General features: G+C 44.5%; 1 protein-coding gene across 1 annotated transcript; it reads right to left on the bottom strand.

Moving 5' to 3' along the window:
* Positions 1-3,205: 3,205 nt before the first annotated feature.
* On the bottom strand, positions 3,206-14,255 carry tmem256 (transmembrane protein 256). Its single transcript, XM_043683572.1, has 4 exons — positions 14,058-14,255; positions 11,257-11,294; positions 5,437-5,517; positions 3,206-4,502 (listed from the first exon to the last, which is right to left on the bottom strand). The coding sequence occupies exons 1-4, from the start codon at positions 14,134-14,136 to the stop codon at positions 4,359-4,361; spliced, it is 342 nt and encodes a 113-aa protein (XP_043539507.1). The 5' UTR covers positions 14,137-14,255; the 3' UTR covers positions 3,206-4,358.
* Positions 14,256-15,592: the final 1,337 nt, after the last annotated feature.

Below are 15,592 nucleotides of genomic sequence, written 5' to 3'. Positions count from 1 at the left end.
TATTGTACTCTATGCTACTCTCTCCCCACCCCCACCCTCCTCTAGCTTATCTCTCCACGCTTCAGGCTCTCTGCCTTTATTCCTGATGAAGGGCTTTTGCCCGAAACGTCAATTTTGCCTGTCCTCGGATGCTGCCTGAATTGCTGTGCTCTTCCAGCACCACTGATCCAGACACTGCCCTCAACCTGTCCATCTTCCTTCTCACTGACCTGTCACAATGACTTCTCCCACCTGCATCCACCTAACGCCTTCCCACCTATCTTCTACGGCCCAGCTCTGCCCCACCATCCTGCTTATCTCACAGCCCCCTTCCCCCTCCACATTCCTGACGAAGGGCTTATGCCTGAAACATCGACTCTCCTGCTCCTCGGATGCTGCCCGACTTGCTGTACTTTTCCAGCGCCACACTTTTTGACCAACTCTCCAGCATCTGCAGTCCTCACTTTGCTCTAGATTACTAGTGCAGTGACATGACCACTACACCCTTGTCTTTCTGATTATCTTCAATCAGAAGAACTTTGGCTCAACTGAAAATTTGGTGCAACAGTTAAAGAGAGTTAAACACTTTGAATGAAAGAGGAATCAATTTTTTAGTCAACCTTTTACTGTACATTTCTAAATAAGGTAATGTGATCTTACAGACAGGATATGAGCCATCACCACCACCAAGGGACTTTTCCTATCTACCATCAATTCTGAAGGGGTTTTACTGGACTCAAAACATTAACTCTGCTTAAGAAAGGTCTGGTAGCATTTGTGAAGAGAAAGCAATCTCCCTTTTATTTTCACCTCTAGATGGTCACCTAGACTTTTTGCTGAAACCCTTATCTCGCCCTTACTGCCCAAGTTTGGCTAATCTCGTGGAGTCCTGCCTGGTGTCTCATGTGGTGCCACCTGCAAACTCCGGCTCCTCCAAAGCTCTGCTAGCCTGCATCTTCACTTAGACAATGTCCTGCTCACCATCTTGTGGGGCTTTTTGGCCTACATTGGCTCCCAGTCTGACAAAGATTTTAAAACTGTCAATCTTACATTTGAACCCTTCCCACTTCTGTGAACCCTCCCCCTTCATCTCCTCCAGTCCCACAACCCTCCAACCTCCCCATTGATCTAACGCCAGACTCTCAAACCATCAATGCTGGGCAGAGGGTAGGAAGCCTCACCACTAGCAGCAGTGCTTCATCATTCCTGATGGGCTTTTGCCTGAAACATCAATTTTTTTTTCCTGCTACTCAGATGCTGCCTGACCTGCTGTGCTTTCCCAGCACCACTGCTCTGGACTCTAATCTCCAGCAACTGCAGTACCCACCTCCGACTAGCAGCAATACCTGAGCGTTAAGGTCTGGAATTTCCCTCCTGAACACTTGCTTTTTTAAGAAACTTCTAGAAGCCTAACACTGCCTGAACATTTGGTCAGCTGGATGAATATCTCCTTCAGCAGATCAGGGTCAAAGTGTTGCTTTAGGAGGCTTTCTCAATGCACCTTGGGCTGTATTATTGTTAAAGGCACTATATAAATGCTATTCTACTGCTATTGTGGAAACTGCAGTAGAATCCAGGATTTTTAAAAAAAAACTTAAAGGGAATCTACTCCAAATAACAAAAAACATCTTTAGGGAGAAAGAGGAAGCAATGTTTTAAGTCTGGTGACTCTCCATCAAAACGGAGGTAGACAAGTGAGAATTATTGAAGATTGTGAGCAGTTAACCAAAGCATACAGTACCCTAGCCCACATTAATCAGGGCACAGAGTAAAGAGCAAGGAGGTTATAAGATTAGTTTGGCTGCAGCTGATTATTGCATCCAGCTCTGGGAGCACACTTGAAGAATGTGCAGACTGGAGAGGATGCAGGAAGTTTCCCACAAATGGCTTCCAGGATGAGTCAGCTCCATTGGAGAAGGTTAAGACAAAGATGTGATGGAAGTGCTCAAAATCCCAAGGGCCCTGTGGAGAATGACAAGCTGTTCCCCACTGGTGGAAGGATTGAGAACAGTTTGCAACATAATCTTAAATTGCTGGAAAAAACCCAAGATCTGGTAGCACCCATGGAAAGTAGGGTTCAGTGGCCTTTCTTCAGAAGGGATGGTAGTGAAGAGATGGTGGGTAGTTGTGTAGAGAGAAAAAAAATGAATGATAGGTGATCCAAAATCAGAAAGTAGTTAAAGGTCAGCCTGGGAAAAAGAGGAGCTCCTAATGGGCACCATTAGTAGCTGGCAATTAACTGTGAACTGAAGGATTACACCTGAAATGTGGACTTCACCTCCTGATGCTGCCTGGCTTGCTGTGTTCTTCCAGTCTCCTGTTGGTCTACAATGGATTGTGTGTAGTTGCAGACCACATAAGGTCTGGTGTGTGGGAGTAAGGATGTAGGAAGGAGTTGCTTAAGCCCTAAATTGATGAACTCTTGAATCCAGAGAGCTGTAGAGTTTGAGAAAATGAGGGACTACCCTTCCAGCTTGTGCTAAGCTTTGCTGGAGCACTGCAGCAAGCCTGAAACAGATGCTGACCAGGGAACACTGGTATGTTGAAGTGGCAGACAGCTGGAAGCTCAGGATCATTTTTGTCGACAGATCAAAAAGGTGTTCTGCAAAGTGGTCAGTTTATGCTTTCTTTCCCCCAAAGAGGACACCATATTGTGAACAGTGAATACAGTAGACTAAAGTACAGGCGAAAGTGCTACTTTACCTGGGACAGGGAAAGTGCTGTGGAGTGGACCCCTGAACCTGAAATGTTAGCTGCTTTCTCTGCCAGTCCTACCAGGTTTTTCCAGCAAATGTTATTTTTGGAATCTATTTTGAGATAGTGGGGAAAAAGTGATCCTGACAGAACTCCCCTATCCACCCAGCCCCCAACCTTTTTCCAATAGTTGAGAACATTGTACATCCAGGTAAAGAGGTAGTGTTAATTTAGCATTTCATCTGAAAGACAGCATTTGATAGGGCAGGGCTCAACAATACTGTACTGGGAATTTCATGAAGATGTGTTAAAGTGGAGACTATTCAGCCCCTTGAGGCTGCTTCATATTCTACCCATCCCCCAACATTCTTCAACTTCCAGAAGCCAGCTCTGCCTTAAATACTCATTGGAGATGTCTTCACTAAAGTGGAAACATGAACCAAAGACTTGACCCTTATATTTACTCTCCACTCCAAGACAGCCCTCATTTTGAAATTAAGATTTTATCTTGTTTCAAAAAACGAGTGACAAATACAAAGCAATAAGTTTATTTTACAACAACTTTTATACAAAAGTCTGTTTCAATTAAAAGTCAGTGAATTGATGTATATCACTAAACTTAGCACTGCATTACATTTTCATAGTGTCACAATTATATAAATTCTATAAATCCACTGCACCTGCTAAAGTGTCTTCTCAGAGACAGATCAGTACAAGCAAAGTTGATTCTGAATTTGAAAGTCAAATCAAGGTAGCAGGGGGTCTAGTAATATTCTCCCCACTCAAAAGGGTATCAAGTCTAAAATGGGCCCATAGACAGGATCTCAATCAGTAGCAACAGGTCACAATCTCTGTCCCATCATTAGATGTTACATTCCCACCAACTGAATTTGATAAATATTCCAGAAGAGGATACATGTACCAGTGCCTTCAATGATTCAGCCCAATGCAGAACAGTGCCATTGTGATGCCCAACTCACTGGCACAAGGAGGTTGTGGTTTAGAGAAGTCAGATCCCAACCTCAAACAGTAACCTGAAGGAAGATAGCTGACTTCAGACAAGCACTCCCACTACAGCCACATGAAAAACATGGCCCAACAGGAACAGCTGAACCTGTTAGGTCACTATCTCTGAATAAATTAGTAATTTGTTGGTACAAGACAGTTTACTGAAAGGAGACATATTGCTAATGGAATTTGTCTTGTACTAATCAGGACCAACTCAAGAATGCCACATTGCAAACAATCAGCCCCCTGCTTCTTCCCCAGAAAAGGAATTAGTGATCCTTTGAGATTTGGCATTCTTGTCTTTGTCTTTCATCAGGACAAATTTGAGAACATCTGTCCTTTCAGCAATACTTAATCTAATTGCATCATAGTTAAGATTCTGCTGCATGGCCAAGTTAATGAGCACACAACAGACTTCACAGACAAGATGGAATGGGCACAAGCTGAACTGGAGGCAAGAACAGTTTAGCACAGCAAGTGATCAAATAGCCCTAGCAGGTTGGAACACTGGCTTCAGACCATTGGTATGAGTAGAGGTTGCTCACGGGTACCTTATATGGAGGGTTTCCAAATACTACTGAATTTAAGAGGGCCCACTCCAATATGCACTCAAGCCATGTGTCAAATTCCACCTGGACTGCTCAGTGTGCACTTCCTTGCCAGGCTTCCTGCCAGTCTCAGAGTGCCATGGCTGCCCAGCCCACTATCAGAATGGTTCCTCCAAAAGGTGCAGCTTTGGTGAACACTGGGTCTCCAGTCACTGCTTGATAGTAGAAGGCACCACAGAACATCACCATGCCAGATGTCAGCAACGAGCCAGCCTACAATCCAACAATATTCAGTCAGCAGAATGAAACACCACCTACGTAGGCTCAATAACTAAGTTTTTCTTTGATTAGAAAGAAATACAAATCAGTGTTAAAATCTGCCAATGGGATTTAGATGCAATGGGCATTTATTGCCCATCTCTAATAGGCCTCAGATTCTAGGTGAGAAGCTACCTTCTGAACTACTGCAGTCACTGGTGTAGGAATACCCACAGTGCCATCATGGAGGAAGTTCCAGGATTTTGATCCAGTGACACTGAAGGAACAACAGTCAGGATGGTGAGTAGCTTGGAGGGGATCTCCAGTACTGTTCCCATTATCTGTCCTTCCAAATGCTAACATTCGTAGGTTTGGAAGGTACAATAAAAAGATACTTAAAGGTAAGTTTCTGCAGCATATCTGTAGATGGATTCTGCTGTGACTGAGCAGTTGGGGGCGGGGAGGAGAGAGAAAGAATGCTTGTGGCTGTGATGCCTATCAAGCAATCTGCTATGTCTTGAATGGGCAAACATCTAGAGTGTCAGCTACACACATCTGGAGTTGGGTTAAGCCATATGAACTCTGAAGGTATTTAGTTTAAACTCTGGTAATCACCTTCTTGCCATCTAACTCTTGATGAGAAAGAGGTCAGAGTGAGAACAAGCCAGACTCTGACACTAATGCACAGATTGCTATAAGGGATGTGTATAAAGGGACAATCACTACAGATGAATGCCAATGCAAGCCAGCTATCCAGGGAGGGCAAATAAGTCCAAATGCATCCCACTCAAACAATGGAAAGTTCTGAATACTAATGGGAGAGGTAGTTCATTAGGTTGTGCAGATATTGTAGGTGACTTAGCTACACAATTAGGGTACAAGGAACACTGGTAGAGCCAGTGATAGGGGAATAAAACTAGAAGGAAAGAAAACAAACAAAGTCTCATACCAGCAGAGGTTTCCTGCAGAGGGGAACTCCCAGGAGTGCCAGGCTGTGGAGGAAGTGGTACTTGTTTGCAGTTTCAAACAGCTGTAGAACAAGAATAAAGTTAGTGCTGTGGCTAAAACACTGCTTATTCAGAAGCCAATCCATCACACTTTAGTAATTAAAGTAAAAACAATCCTCTTGAGTCAGTAGTTAATGTGACTTTTGCTAGTGCAGTTCCTGAGCTTTAAAACCTTAGCAAATTTTAGTTTGTTTTTTCTTAGAACACTACAATCTGGAACCAGCCAGAGAGCATGCTATACTAGGTATGGTATAACCTCAGCAAAACTGCTCCAGGTAGTAGCAACAAGGATTGAGTTTTATATTCAATTTGGAAGGAAAGAATGGGTCCAAGACCAAAAAAAGTAAAGCATGAAAACAGCTGGCTAAAATGAATTGGTAAATTAGATTAAAGGACAGTCATTAGAAGTGCAGTGGCAGACATTTGAGGATATTAGAGAAATGCTTTAGGTGCATTTTGAGTAACAACCTTACAGACAGACTCAACATTTATGGTCAAAAAAGATACGAATTAAAAAAGAAAAGCATTAATTGTTCAAAGACTGGTGAGCAAGTTAGAAGATTACTAATTCTTTTTAATCATTACTGTAAGGGTAAAATAAGAGAAAGCTAACCAGAAGAAATTTCTACAAATATTTAAGAAAATGTTAAATGAACATTGGTCCTATAGAATAAGACTGTAGGATGAATAATGGAAAGGAAGAATTGGCAAGTGAGTGGTATTTTGCGTCAGGCTTCACCACAGAAGAAAACAGCCATATTGAATCAGGAGATGAAAGGAGGGAAGAACTCAAATCAAAGTGGTACTAAATAAATTGGAGCGTGGACTGACAAGTGCCCAGGTTCTACAGCCTATGGCTGTAAAAGAAGTTTGCAAGAGGTGGCTGATGCATTGGTTTCAATTTTTCAAGATGTGGATACGCCAGTATTGAACTGGGATGGAAAAAGTCAGAAGTCACACGACATCAGGTCTAGCCCTACAGGCCAACTCAATCAAACTTTCAGAGTGAAACTCCATCACTTCACCTGAAGCATTCTGAAAGTGTGATTAGAAATCAGTGCTTCAGGTGAAGTGATGAAGGAGTTGCACTCTGAAAGAGTGTGATTTGATTAGATTTCTTACAGCATGGAAACAGGCCCTTCAGGCCAACAAGTCCGCACCGACCCTCCAGAGTAACCCACCCAGTTTGGTACTCAACTAATATATGATGAGCAGAATTGTAATACTGAAACATTACTTTTAGAAAAATTTGAAATTATTCTGTTGGACAATAGCCTGGTGCCATGTGACTTTCAATTTTTCAAACCCCTTTGATTCATGTATGGTTGAATCAGATCAGAAGAGTGTGTGTAACTTTAGTACAAAGAGGGTGGCAGAGCAAGAACTGTTAGCTTATCATAAGGATTATACAGCAACATTTCATCAACTGGCACCTATGGGACCAGAAGTGTAGTTGGCTGATCAAAAGGTACACATGATCAGTGCAAAAAACACTAAGTCATAGAAACAATGTGGGTAGGAGAAAGTGAAGACTGCAGACACTAGAGATAAAGTCTAGACTGTGGTGCTGAAAAAGCACAGCAGGCCAGGCCAGATCAGAGGAGCAGGAGAATCGACATTTCAGGTATAAGCCCTTGATCAGGAATCCAAAATGTAGGATTTTCCTGCTCCTTGATGCTGCCTGACCTGTTGTGCTTTTCCAGTTCCACATTTGATAATGTGAGTATACAATTAGACTTTATTTACAGCGTAATCACAAATGCAACTTTGCCATACTAAAACTTACTGGCAAAGGGTCTTCTCACTTGCACTCAACTGTCAAACATTGTAGAGATAATAACACGGTAAGTGTCCAGTATTTCAGGTGCAGTTTCTGCTGGTTCAGAAGGTGCCAGTTAATAAAGTTTGCTGTGTTATAACAAGGCTCAAGTTCAAGGTAACCAGGTAGAGTAGGCATGGTTTAGTTAAAGGGAGGTCATGTTTAACCAATTCCAGACTGAGGAAATAAAACATCCTGTGCATACAGGCAAACTCATGGCTGTACAGCTTTTCAATTTCCAGAAGGCTTTTGATAACAAATCTAAAGGTTACTGCAGGAAACACAAGCCTACAATGTAGGATTATAATACTGACAAGGACAGAAGATGGTCTATTCAAGTTGCTAACTAGTCAAAGTCTTTTATTGGTTGGCAAAAAGCAATGAGCAGTGGATCACAGGGTCAAGTACTTAATTTATATTGTGAGATAGTGAAGGGACATGAGGTATGGTCACCATATTTGCTTATGACCAAGATAGGTAGAAAGGTGCGCTGTGAGGAGGACAGGAAGATGCTGCAAAAAAAAAAACAAAGTATGTGGAAATCCAAACAAATTACAGTTCTGAAATGCAGAGGGATCTGGGTGTTCAGGTAGGAAATCACAAAGGGCTATGCAGGTACAGCAAGTATTTTGGAAAGCTAACTTCTATTGAGGGGAATTGAAAGCAAAGAGGCAATGATGGAAACACATCTGGAGTACTGTGTATACTACTGGCCACCCACTGTATCCAGTCACGCTCAGAAGATTTCCCAGGACATGACTGGGTATGGAAGGTTTGAGTTATAAAGAAAGACTAGACTGGGACTATTTCCATTGGAGTGTAGAGGTTGAGAGGTGATCTGACAAGTGGGGCATACAAGCAAGTTGATTGTTGCTTTCTCCCTAGGATGGGGGATTCCAGGACTAAGGGGCATTTTTTTAAGGGCAAGGAAAGGAGAGAGAGATTTTAAAAACTGAGGGGGCATGTTTTTTTTAGAAAAGCAGAGGGTGGTACACATGTAGAATGAACTGCCAGGGGAAGTGGTGAATGTGGGCACAGTTACAATGTTTACAATGCAATTGGATAGGTTTGGAGTTGAAAAGGTTTGAGGGAAATGGGCCAGGAGCAGGCAGGTGAGACTAATTTAAATTTGTGATTATGTTCGGCATGAACTGTTTGAACCGAAGGGGCTGTTTCCATGCTTTATGTATGAGCATATGCAGAAGCAGTTTCAGATTTATTTGAAATGATGGCTTGTCCCAGGAGGAAACATTGGACAGATTGCTGGTATTTAGAACAGTAGTGATTTGGCTGAACCATAATTCTTGACAGGGTTGATGTGGAGAGATGGCTTGCCTTTATGGAAGAATTAGGAACCAGGGGCTATTTAAAAATCAGTCACCACCCACTTAAAACAGAGGATTTTCTCCTATGGTCAGAGAGTCACAGATCTTTGGAAAAGATGGAGAAAGTGGAATCCTTGAATAGTTGTTAAAGAAGCAGTAGATAGGTTCTTGCTAATCAAGAGGACAGGAATAAAAGTCATCAGGATGACTGGGAATGCAAATTTGAGGTTAGCTGATTAGCTGTGATTTAACAGAATGGAGGAGCAGGCTCAAGGGGCTGAATGGCCTTCTGTTTATGTTCTTCATGTTCGTTCACAAGCTCATACGCTTAAGGATCCAAGAACATAAATGGCTAACACCAGTGCAACGCCATTTTTAAAAACCTGATATTTTTAGAGGGCTAGAAGTGAGAAACAAAACTCATGGTAAATTTGTATTTGATCCTGTTAAATCAGACTTTGATTATCAGAATCTCTACAGTGTGGAAGCAGGTCACTTGGCTTAAGTCCACACTGACCCCCTGAAGAGCTAGGAAGGATTTTTAGAGAGGATTCAGAAAAGATTTTTCAGGACTGGAAGGCTTGAATTATAAAAAGAGGCTGGGTCTTTTTACACTGGAATGTTGAGGGGGTCTTAGAGATTATTAAAATACAGTAAGAATATTTTCCCTAGGGTGGGAGTGTTCAAAGCTGGGGGTATATTTAAGGAGAGGGGAGAAAGATTTTAAAAAGACATATGGGCAATTTATTTTTATTACAGAGTAGTTAGTGTGGAATGAACTGCCAGAGAGTGGTAGATATGCATACTGTTACAATATTCAAAACATTTTGATAAATACATAAATAGGAAGGGTTCAAGGAATGTGGGCTGAGCACAGGCAAATGGGACTAGTTTAGTTTGGGAACATGGCCATCATGGACTAGCTGGACCAAAGGGTCTGTTTCCATGACTATGAATTTAAGTTGTTAAAATAAACCACAAGTGTCATTATGGAATCATGAAACTCGAGATGAAAAATCCTATAAAGTTCACCAATTCACTAATGCATCTAGGAATTAAATTTGCCAACCTTGCCCAATCTAGCCTCCATGCAGCTCTAGGGCAAATTCTAGATGTCCTCAGTCATGACCAGAAAGTTTTGGTCATGAAACTACCTGCAATTCATGGAGTCTCTTGCCACCTGAGTATCCAAATATGGACAATGAGAACCTGCTCCAACACAGAATAAAAGCACGTAAAGGCACTTCTTGCACAAGGAAATCACAGGCCAGACCTTAGGCAGAACATGGAGTTATTTACCAGAATGATTCCAGGATATTGACTTTTAGTGCCAAGGTTAGATGGGGGAAGTTAGGGCTGTCCGCTTTGGAGCAATGGAATCTGCAAGGGGAGTATGCAATTTCAGGTGAACATTAGGTTTCTCTTCTCAAACTGAGTGGTGATATTAATGACTGGAGGAGCTTGCTACTGATTGTTCAAGAAACTGACTCATTTATCAAGATGCTTTAAATGTCAATGTCTCAAGATGGAGGAGCAGCAGTTAGAAACAGATCCTGGTTTTTTTTGGGGGAGGGTGTCAGGAATGAGGGTTGAGAATCAGCCTGGCACAGGATGATGGATGCTGGCAACTTCAACGGACCCCCACCAACAAGATTAAGATGTATTTACATAAGGTAGGCAAAGAAAACTTGTCCCATTAGCTGATGACAAGACTAGGGGTAAACATTAAAAGTTTTGAACAAGGGAGTGAGGGGAAGAACTTTTTAAAAAGGTAGCAACAATGGAACATTTAAGTTTGTGAAGGGAACTGAAATGTCAGATAGAGATTGCTTCCCCTCAAGGGAGGCACTAGAACTAGTAGAAATAAGGGGCCTCATTCAGGAGATGAGAAGTTTCTTCAGTGTCACTGGTGTGACAGATTGTATCTTACAAAGCTAGGTTATTGACTATTAAGGCCAAGCTAAGAAGATTCTGGAGTAACAAAGGTAATATGCATATAGGTAGAAGGGAATTAAGTGCCAAGATCAAAACCAGATTGGCCATCAGTTGTAGCAAATAGTGCAACAAGCTTGAGGGGCCAAATGGCATTCTGCTGGAACTTTGTCTGTGAGGATGGTGGAGGCCAAGGCGATGAACAATCTCAGAACGAGATGCCAGAGGGATAAAAGACTTTCACAGGGCTGCAGGAACTGGACTGACTGGATTGTTCCTGCATGGACTCAATGGGCCAAATGGCCCCCTCTGCAAAGGTGCAATTGTTTTTTCTTCATTCATAGTATGAGGGCATCAGTGGCTAGCAGATTTATTATCCAACCCTAGTTGTCCAGAGGGCAGTTAAGAATCAACTACATTGCTGTGGATTTGAAGTCACATGTAGGCTGGAGATCAGCTAAGGATGGCAGTTTCCTTCCCTAAAAGACTTAGTGAACCAGATGGGTTTTTTACCCCCCCCCAGACAATCCGTAATGGATTCATGGTCAGAGTCTGACTTTTTTTTATTTCAAATTCCACCATCTGCTGTGGCAACATTAGAACCCAGATCCCCAGAACATTCGGGGTTAACAGTTCAGCAATGCCACTAGGCCATCACCATCCCGATGCTCAGCTTTTTGCCTCACCTCTTTCAAATAATCATCGCGGTCACTGCGTCGAAATCCTGCAAAAGTCAACAGAAAAAGACATTAGCACGTCTCAACCTTAACTACCCCAAATAATTCTCCAGGGTTTCTGTTGTCCACTGGTATCCAGTGGCTCCTTACTGGAAAGGGTAACAGTTCCAGGGAGAAAACATGGTGGTAGCCCCTTAACCAACTGAGTGACCAGATCACCTGACTTTGTGGGAACTTGCTGTGTACATAGTGACTGTTTGCTGCATTGCAACAATGACCAGGCACTTAAGTGCCCCACTAAATGCAACATGTTGGGACAGCCAGTGATGCTATGTAAACATTTTCTTGAAAATTCACACGACATCAGGTTATAGTCCAGGTTTATTTAGAAGTGCAAACTTTGAGGACTGCTCCTTCAGCCAAGCTGATACCATGCAACAATCGCTAGACAGGGATATTCCTCCCAATCAGTCATTGAAGCCTCAACCAGGATCTCTGGTTCATGTTACACTACAGGTGACCCCACTACACTACACAAGCACACATACACCCCTCAATCACCCATGCATATACACACTCTCATGCACATGTATTCAAGTCTATCAGGTGACTTTGCATTGTTTCTTGAACAAAATGGAATATATGTCAATCTGTAGACAGTCAATTTTTTTATAATCCATGCAACATTTTATAAATTCCTACTTTGGAAATAGAATTAGTCTGACTAGATTGGAATGTTAGACTAACCTCACCTTTAATTCATTGCCTGAGCTGAGATGTCACTTTTTATAAAACCTGACATTCACTCAGGAATGTAACTTCAATGTAAATTCCAGAACTACTTTCAAATGGATCAAAACCTGCAACCTATTCTAAGAGATGAGACTTAATCTAAGTTTGTTGAATATATTGCAGTGTATGACACTATGATATTTTGTTATAAATTCTGTGACCTATTGATCCTACTCCACCAGCTACCTGAAAGGAGTAGTGCTCCAAAAGTTTGCACTTCCAAATAAGCCTGTTGGACTATAACCTGGTGTTGTGATTTTCAAGGAACAGGAGAATCGAATCGTGAAGGGCTTATGCCCGAAACGTCGATTCTCCTGTTCCTTGGATGCTGCCTGACCTGCTGCTCTTTTCCAGCAACACATTTTCAGCTGATCTCCAGCATCTGCAGTCCTCACTTTCTCCTCATTGTGATTTTCAACCTTTGTTCAGCCCAGTCCAACACCAGCACATCCACAACATTCACTTAGATCAGCACTGGCCAAGAAACACATCCATGACCTTCAGCATTGCAACACAACTGAAATCCTTATCTGCTCACATACATACACCCACCCTGCCCACACACCAAGTTATTTTATAAACCCACAGGATCCAGGTCAAGCAGTCTAATCTGTAACATCCCAACTCACAGAATAGGAGGCCCACCTTTCAGATCCTGATGGACTTGAGAATGAGGTTAACAACAGACAGGCTTCCATTTACAAACTTTTGACTGTCAAACTGCACTGTCCCCAAGTGCTGGCTGAGCCAAATGCTCCCAGCTGTTCCAGTTTCCCTTTCAGAATTCCAGCAGCCACAGCACCTTGCATTCATATAGCCCCTTTCACATTCTTCTAAAGTGATTTAGCCAATTAAGCTAATTGTTTTAAGTCTTCTTTGCCTTACACACTGTATAAGATCATAAAATCTGGAATAAAACCCAAGTCAGGTTCAATCGATATTTTCAAAAGGGAATGGATAACTATTTAAACAAATAGACAACTATTTACCAGGCTACAATTAAAAGGCAGGGGAGCATTCATGCCTCAGAAGTCATCCAAACAGGGGGGAGGGGGGGGTGCTGGTCCAATGGTAAAACACCTGGGGTTGCAGTATTTGATCCCCACCCTCCTCAAGACTAGGAAAGGCAAAACAGAATCCTAGTCAAGGCAACTCCCAACCAGCAAACCAGAGAGAGAGATGACACACTGTACTGCACACTCACCTGATGGAGTGTCACACCAAAAGCTAGTGTGCTTCCAATTAAACCTGTTAGACTATAACCGGGTGTTGTGAATTTTAAACTTTGTACTGCACAGCCAACTATCCACCACGCAGCCACTCTGCAATGTCAAACCATCAGCACTGCGGCCTCACAAGGGACCCAGGTTAGACCCCCAGCCTTGAACAACTGAAGTCTGCACATTCACCCCAGTGTCTGTGCAGGCTTCCTCCCACAGTCCAAGAAGTGTGCAGGTCAGGGTGAGCTGACCACACTAAATCACCCACAGCACCCAGGAACGTGTAGGTTTGGTGCATTAGTCAAGGGGGTAAAAGTGCAGAGTAACAGGTTCAGGTGGGACAGTCTTCAGAGGGTCAGCATGGACTTGCTGGGCCGAATGGCCTGCTTCCACACTGTAGGGATTCTACAATTCACCTGGAAGTAGTGAGGAGCTGTAGGAGCCAGTCCAGCAAGGTGGGGTGGGGTGGGGGGGTTCAGGTTACCACCCCACCCCCCAAAGAGACCCTGCCAGAAGCTGTGAGGCCACCCACAGTCAAATAGCCCAGTTGGACATCACTTTGCAGACTGGCAGGCCCAAAGAGGGCGACCAAAGGCAACCCAGCTGCTGGCTGGCAGCCCGCCCAGTGGGAATGGTTTTTGGGGGAAAAGTAAGAGAGACGTCGACGGCGGTGGGGAGTGTGAAGCCTTCCACAGTCGAACAGCGCCCTCGCTTCCGCAGCTTCGGGGGGGGGGGAGGGGAAGGTCACCGTCCTACTCCCCACTGCGGCGGGGAAAGAGAGAGTCACCACAGACTCACCGTGCGCCCCATAAGCGCCGAGGCCCACGGCCAGAGCCCCCGACAGCCCGGCCACCCTCGTGAACACACTGACCGCCATCGTCCGCCAACGGCCAACCGCCCGCCGCGAGCCGCCTGCTTTATAACCGCTCCCGCCCACCACGGCGGCTCCGACTGGCTCCCGCTGCTGCGACTGACGGGCGGGCGGACCACTCAGGATCGGGGATGGGATGGTGGGGGTGGGCGGGGTTACCCGCGTCATCAGGATCTCTCCAATCACTCCCCGGGGCGGCCGGATTGCACCAATAGTGAGAAGGGGATTGGTTGCGACTGACGGGCGGGCGGACCACTCAGGAACGGGGATGGGATGGTGGGGTTGGGCGGGGTTACCCGCGTCATCAGGATCTCTCCAATCACTCCCCGGGGCGGCCGGATTGCACCAATAGTGAGAAGGGCATTGGTTGCGACTGACGGGCGGGCGGACCACTCAGGATCGGGGATGGTGGGGGGGGCGGGGTTACCCGCGCCATCAGGATCTCTCCAATCACTCCCCGGGGCGGCCGGATTGCACCAATAGTGAGAAGGGGATTGGTTGCGATTGACGGGGGGGCGTCGAACCAATCTACGACGAGGGGGAAGGCGGGGCTTGCTGGACATGCGCAGAACTGCCCGAGCGAAGTGCAAAGGGTCAAGGGCTTTGGTGTATGACCCTTTATGACCCTGAGGCCCTTTCAATCAGGTAACCCCTTGACCTTCATATTGCTCGTTGAAATGGATTTTTGTCCCCCTCCCCATAACAAACCTTCTTTTCGAATTCCTCAGTTAGTGTTCCATAAGGTGGTCCAATGTTAGGATCACCACAGCAACAACAATTGAATTTATATAGCAACTTCATGACAGTGAGAGGCCATCCAGGCACTTTGTGGTCAGTGCAAAATCTGACGTTGTGAGGATTTAGGGCACAACAAAATGTTTTGAGTGAAGTGGTAGGTTTTCAGGAGTGTCTTTTTAAAAGGAAATAGAGGAGTGGAGAGGTTTAGAATTGGAATCTCTTAGACTTTATAGAACAAAGAAGATAGAACATTTCAGCGCAGTACAGGGCCTTTGGCCCTCAATGTTGCGCCTACCTGTGGAACCAATCCACATCCAAACGGACCCCACCGCCAAGGATATATTTCCCTCCCCTCCCCTCCCCTATCAGTGTTCTGAAAAGACCACTCCCTCCTTGACTCCCTCGTCAGATTCACACCCCTCACCAACCCAACCTCCACTCCCGGCACCTTCCCCTGCAACCGCAAGAAATGCAAAACTTGCGCCCACACCTCCCCCCTTATTCCCTCCAAGGCCCCAAGGGATCCTTCCATATCCACCACAAATTCACCTGCACCTCCACACACATCATCTATTGCATCCGCTGCACCTGATGTGGTCTCCTCTATATTGGGGAGACAGGCTGTCTACTTGCGGAACGTTTCAGAGAACACCTCTGGGACACCCGGACCAACCAACCCAACCACCCCGTGGCTCAACACTTCAACTCCCCCTCCCACTCCACC

Source organism: Chiloscyllium plagiosum, chromosome 48, assembly GCF_004010195.1.
Source record: "Chiloscyllium plagiosum isolate BGI_BamShark_2017 chromosome 48, ASM401019v2, whole genome shotgun sequence".
Taxonomy (NCBI): domain Eukaryota; kingdom Metazoa; phylum Chordata; class Chondrichthyes; order Orectolobiformes; family Hemiscylliidae; genus Chiloscyllium; species Chiloscyllium plagiosum.
This window is presented reverse-complemented; position numbering and strand designations above follow the sequence as displayed.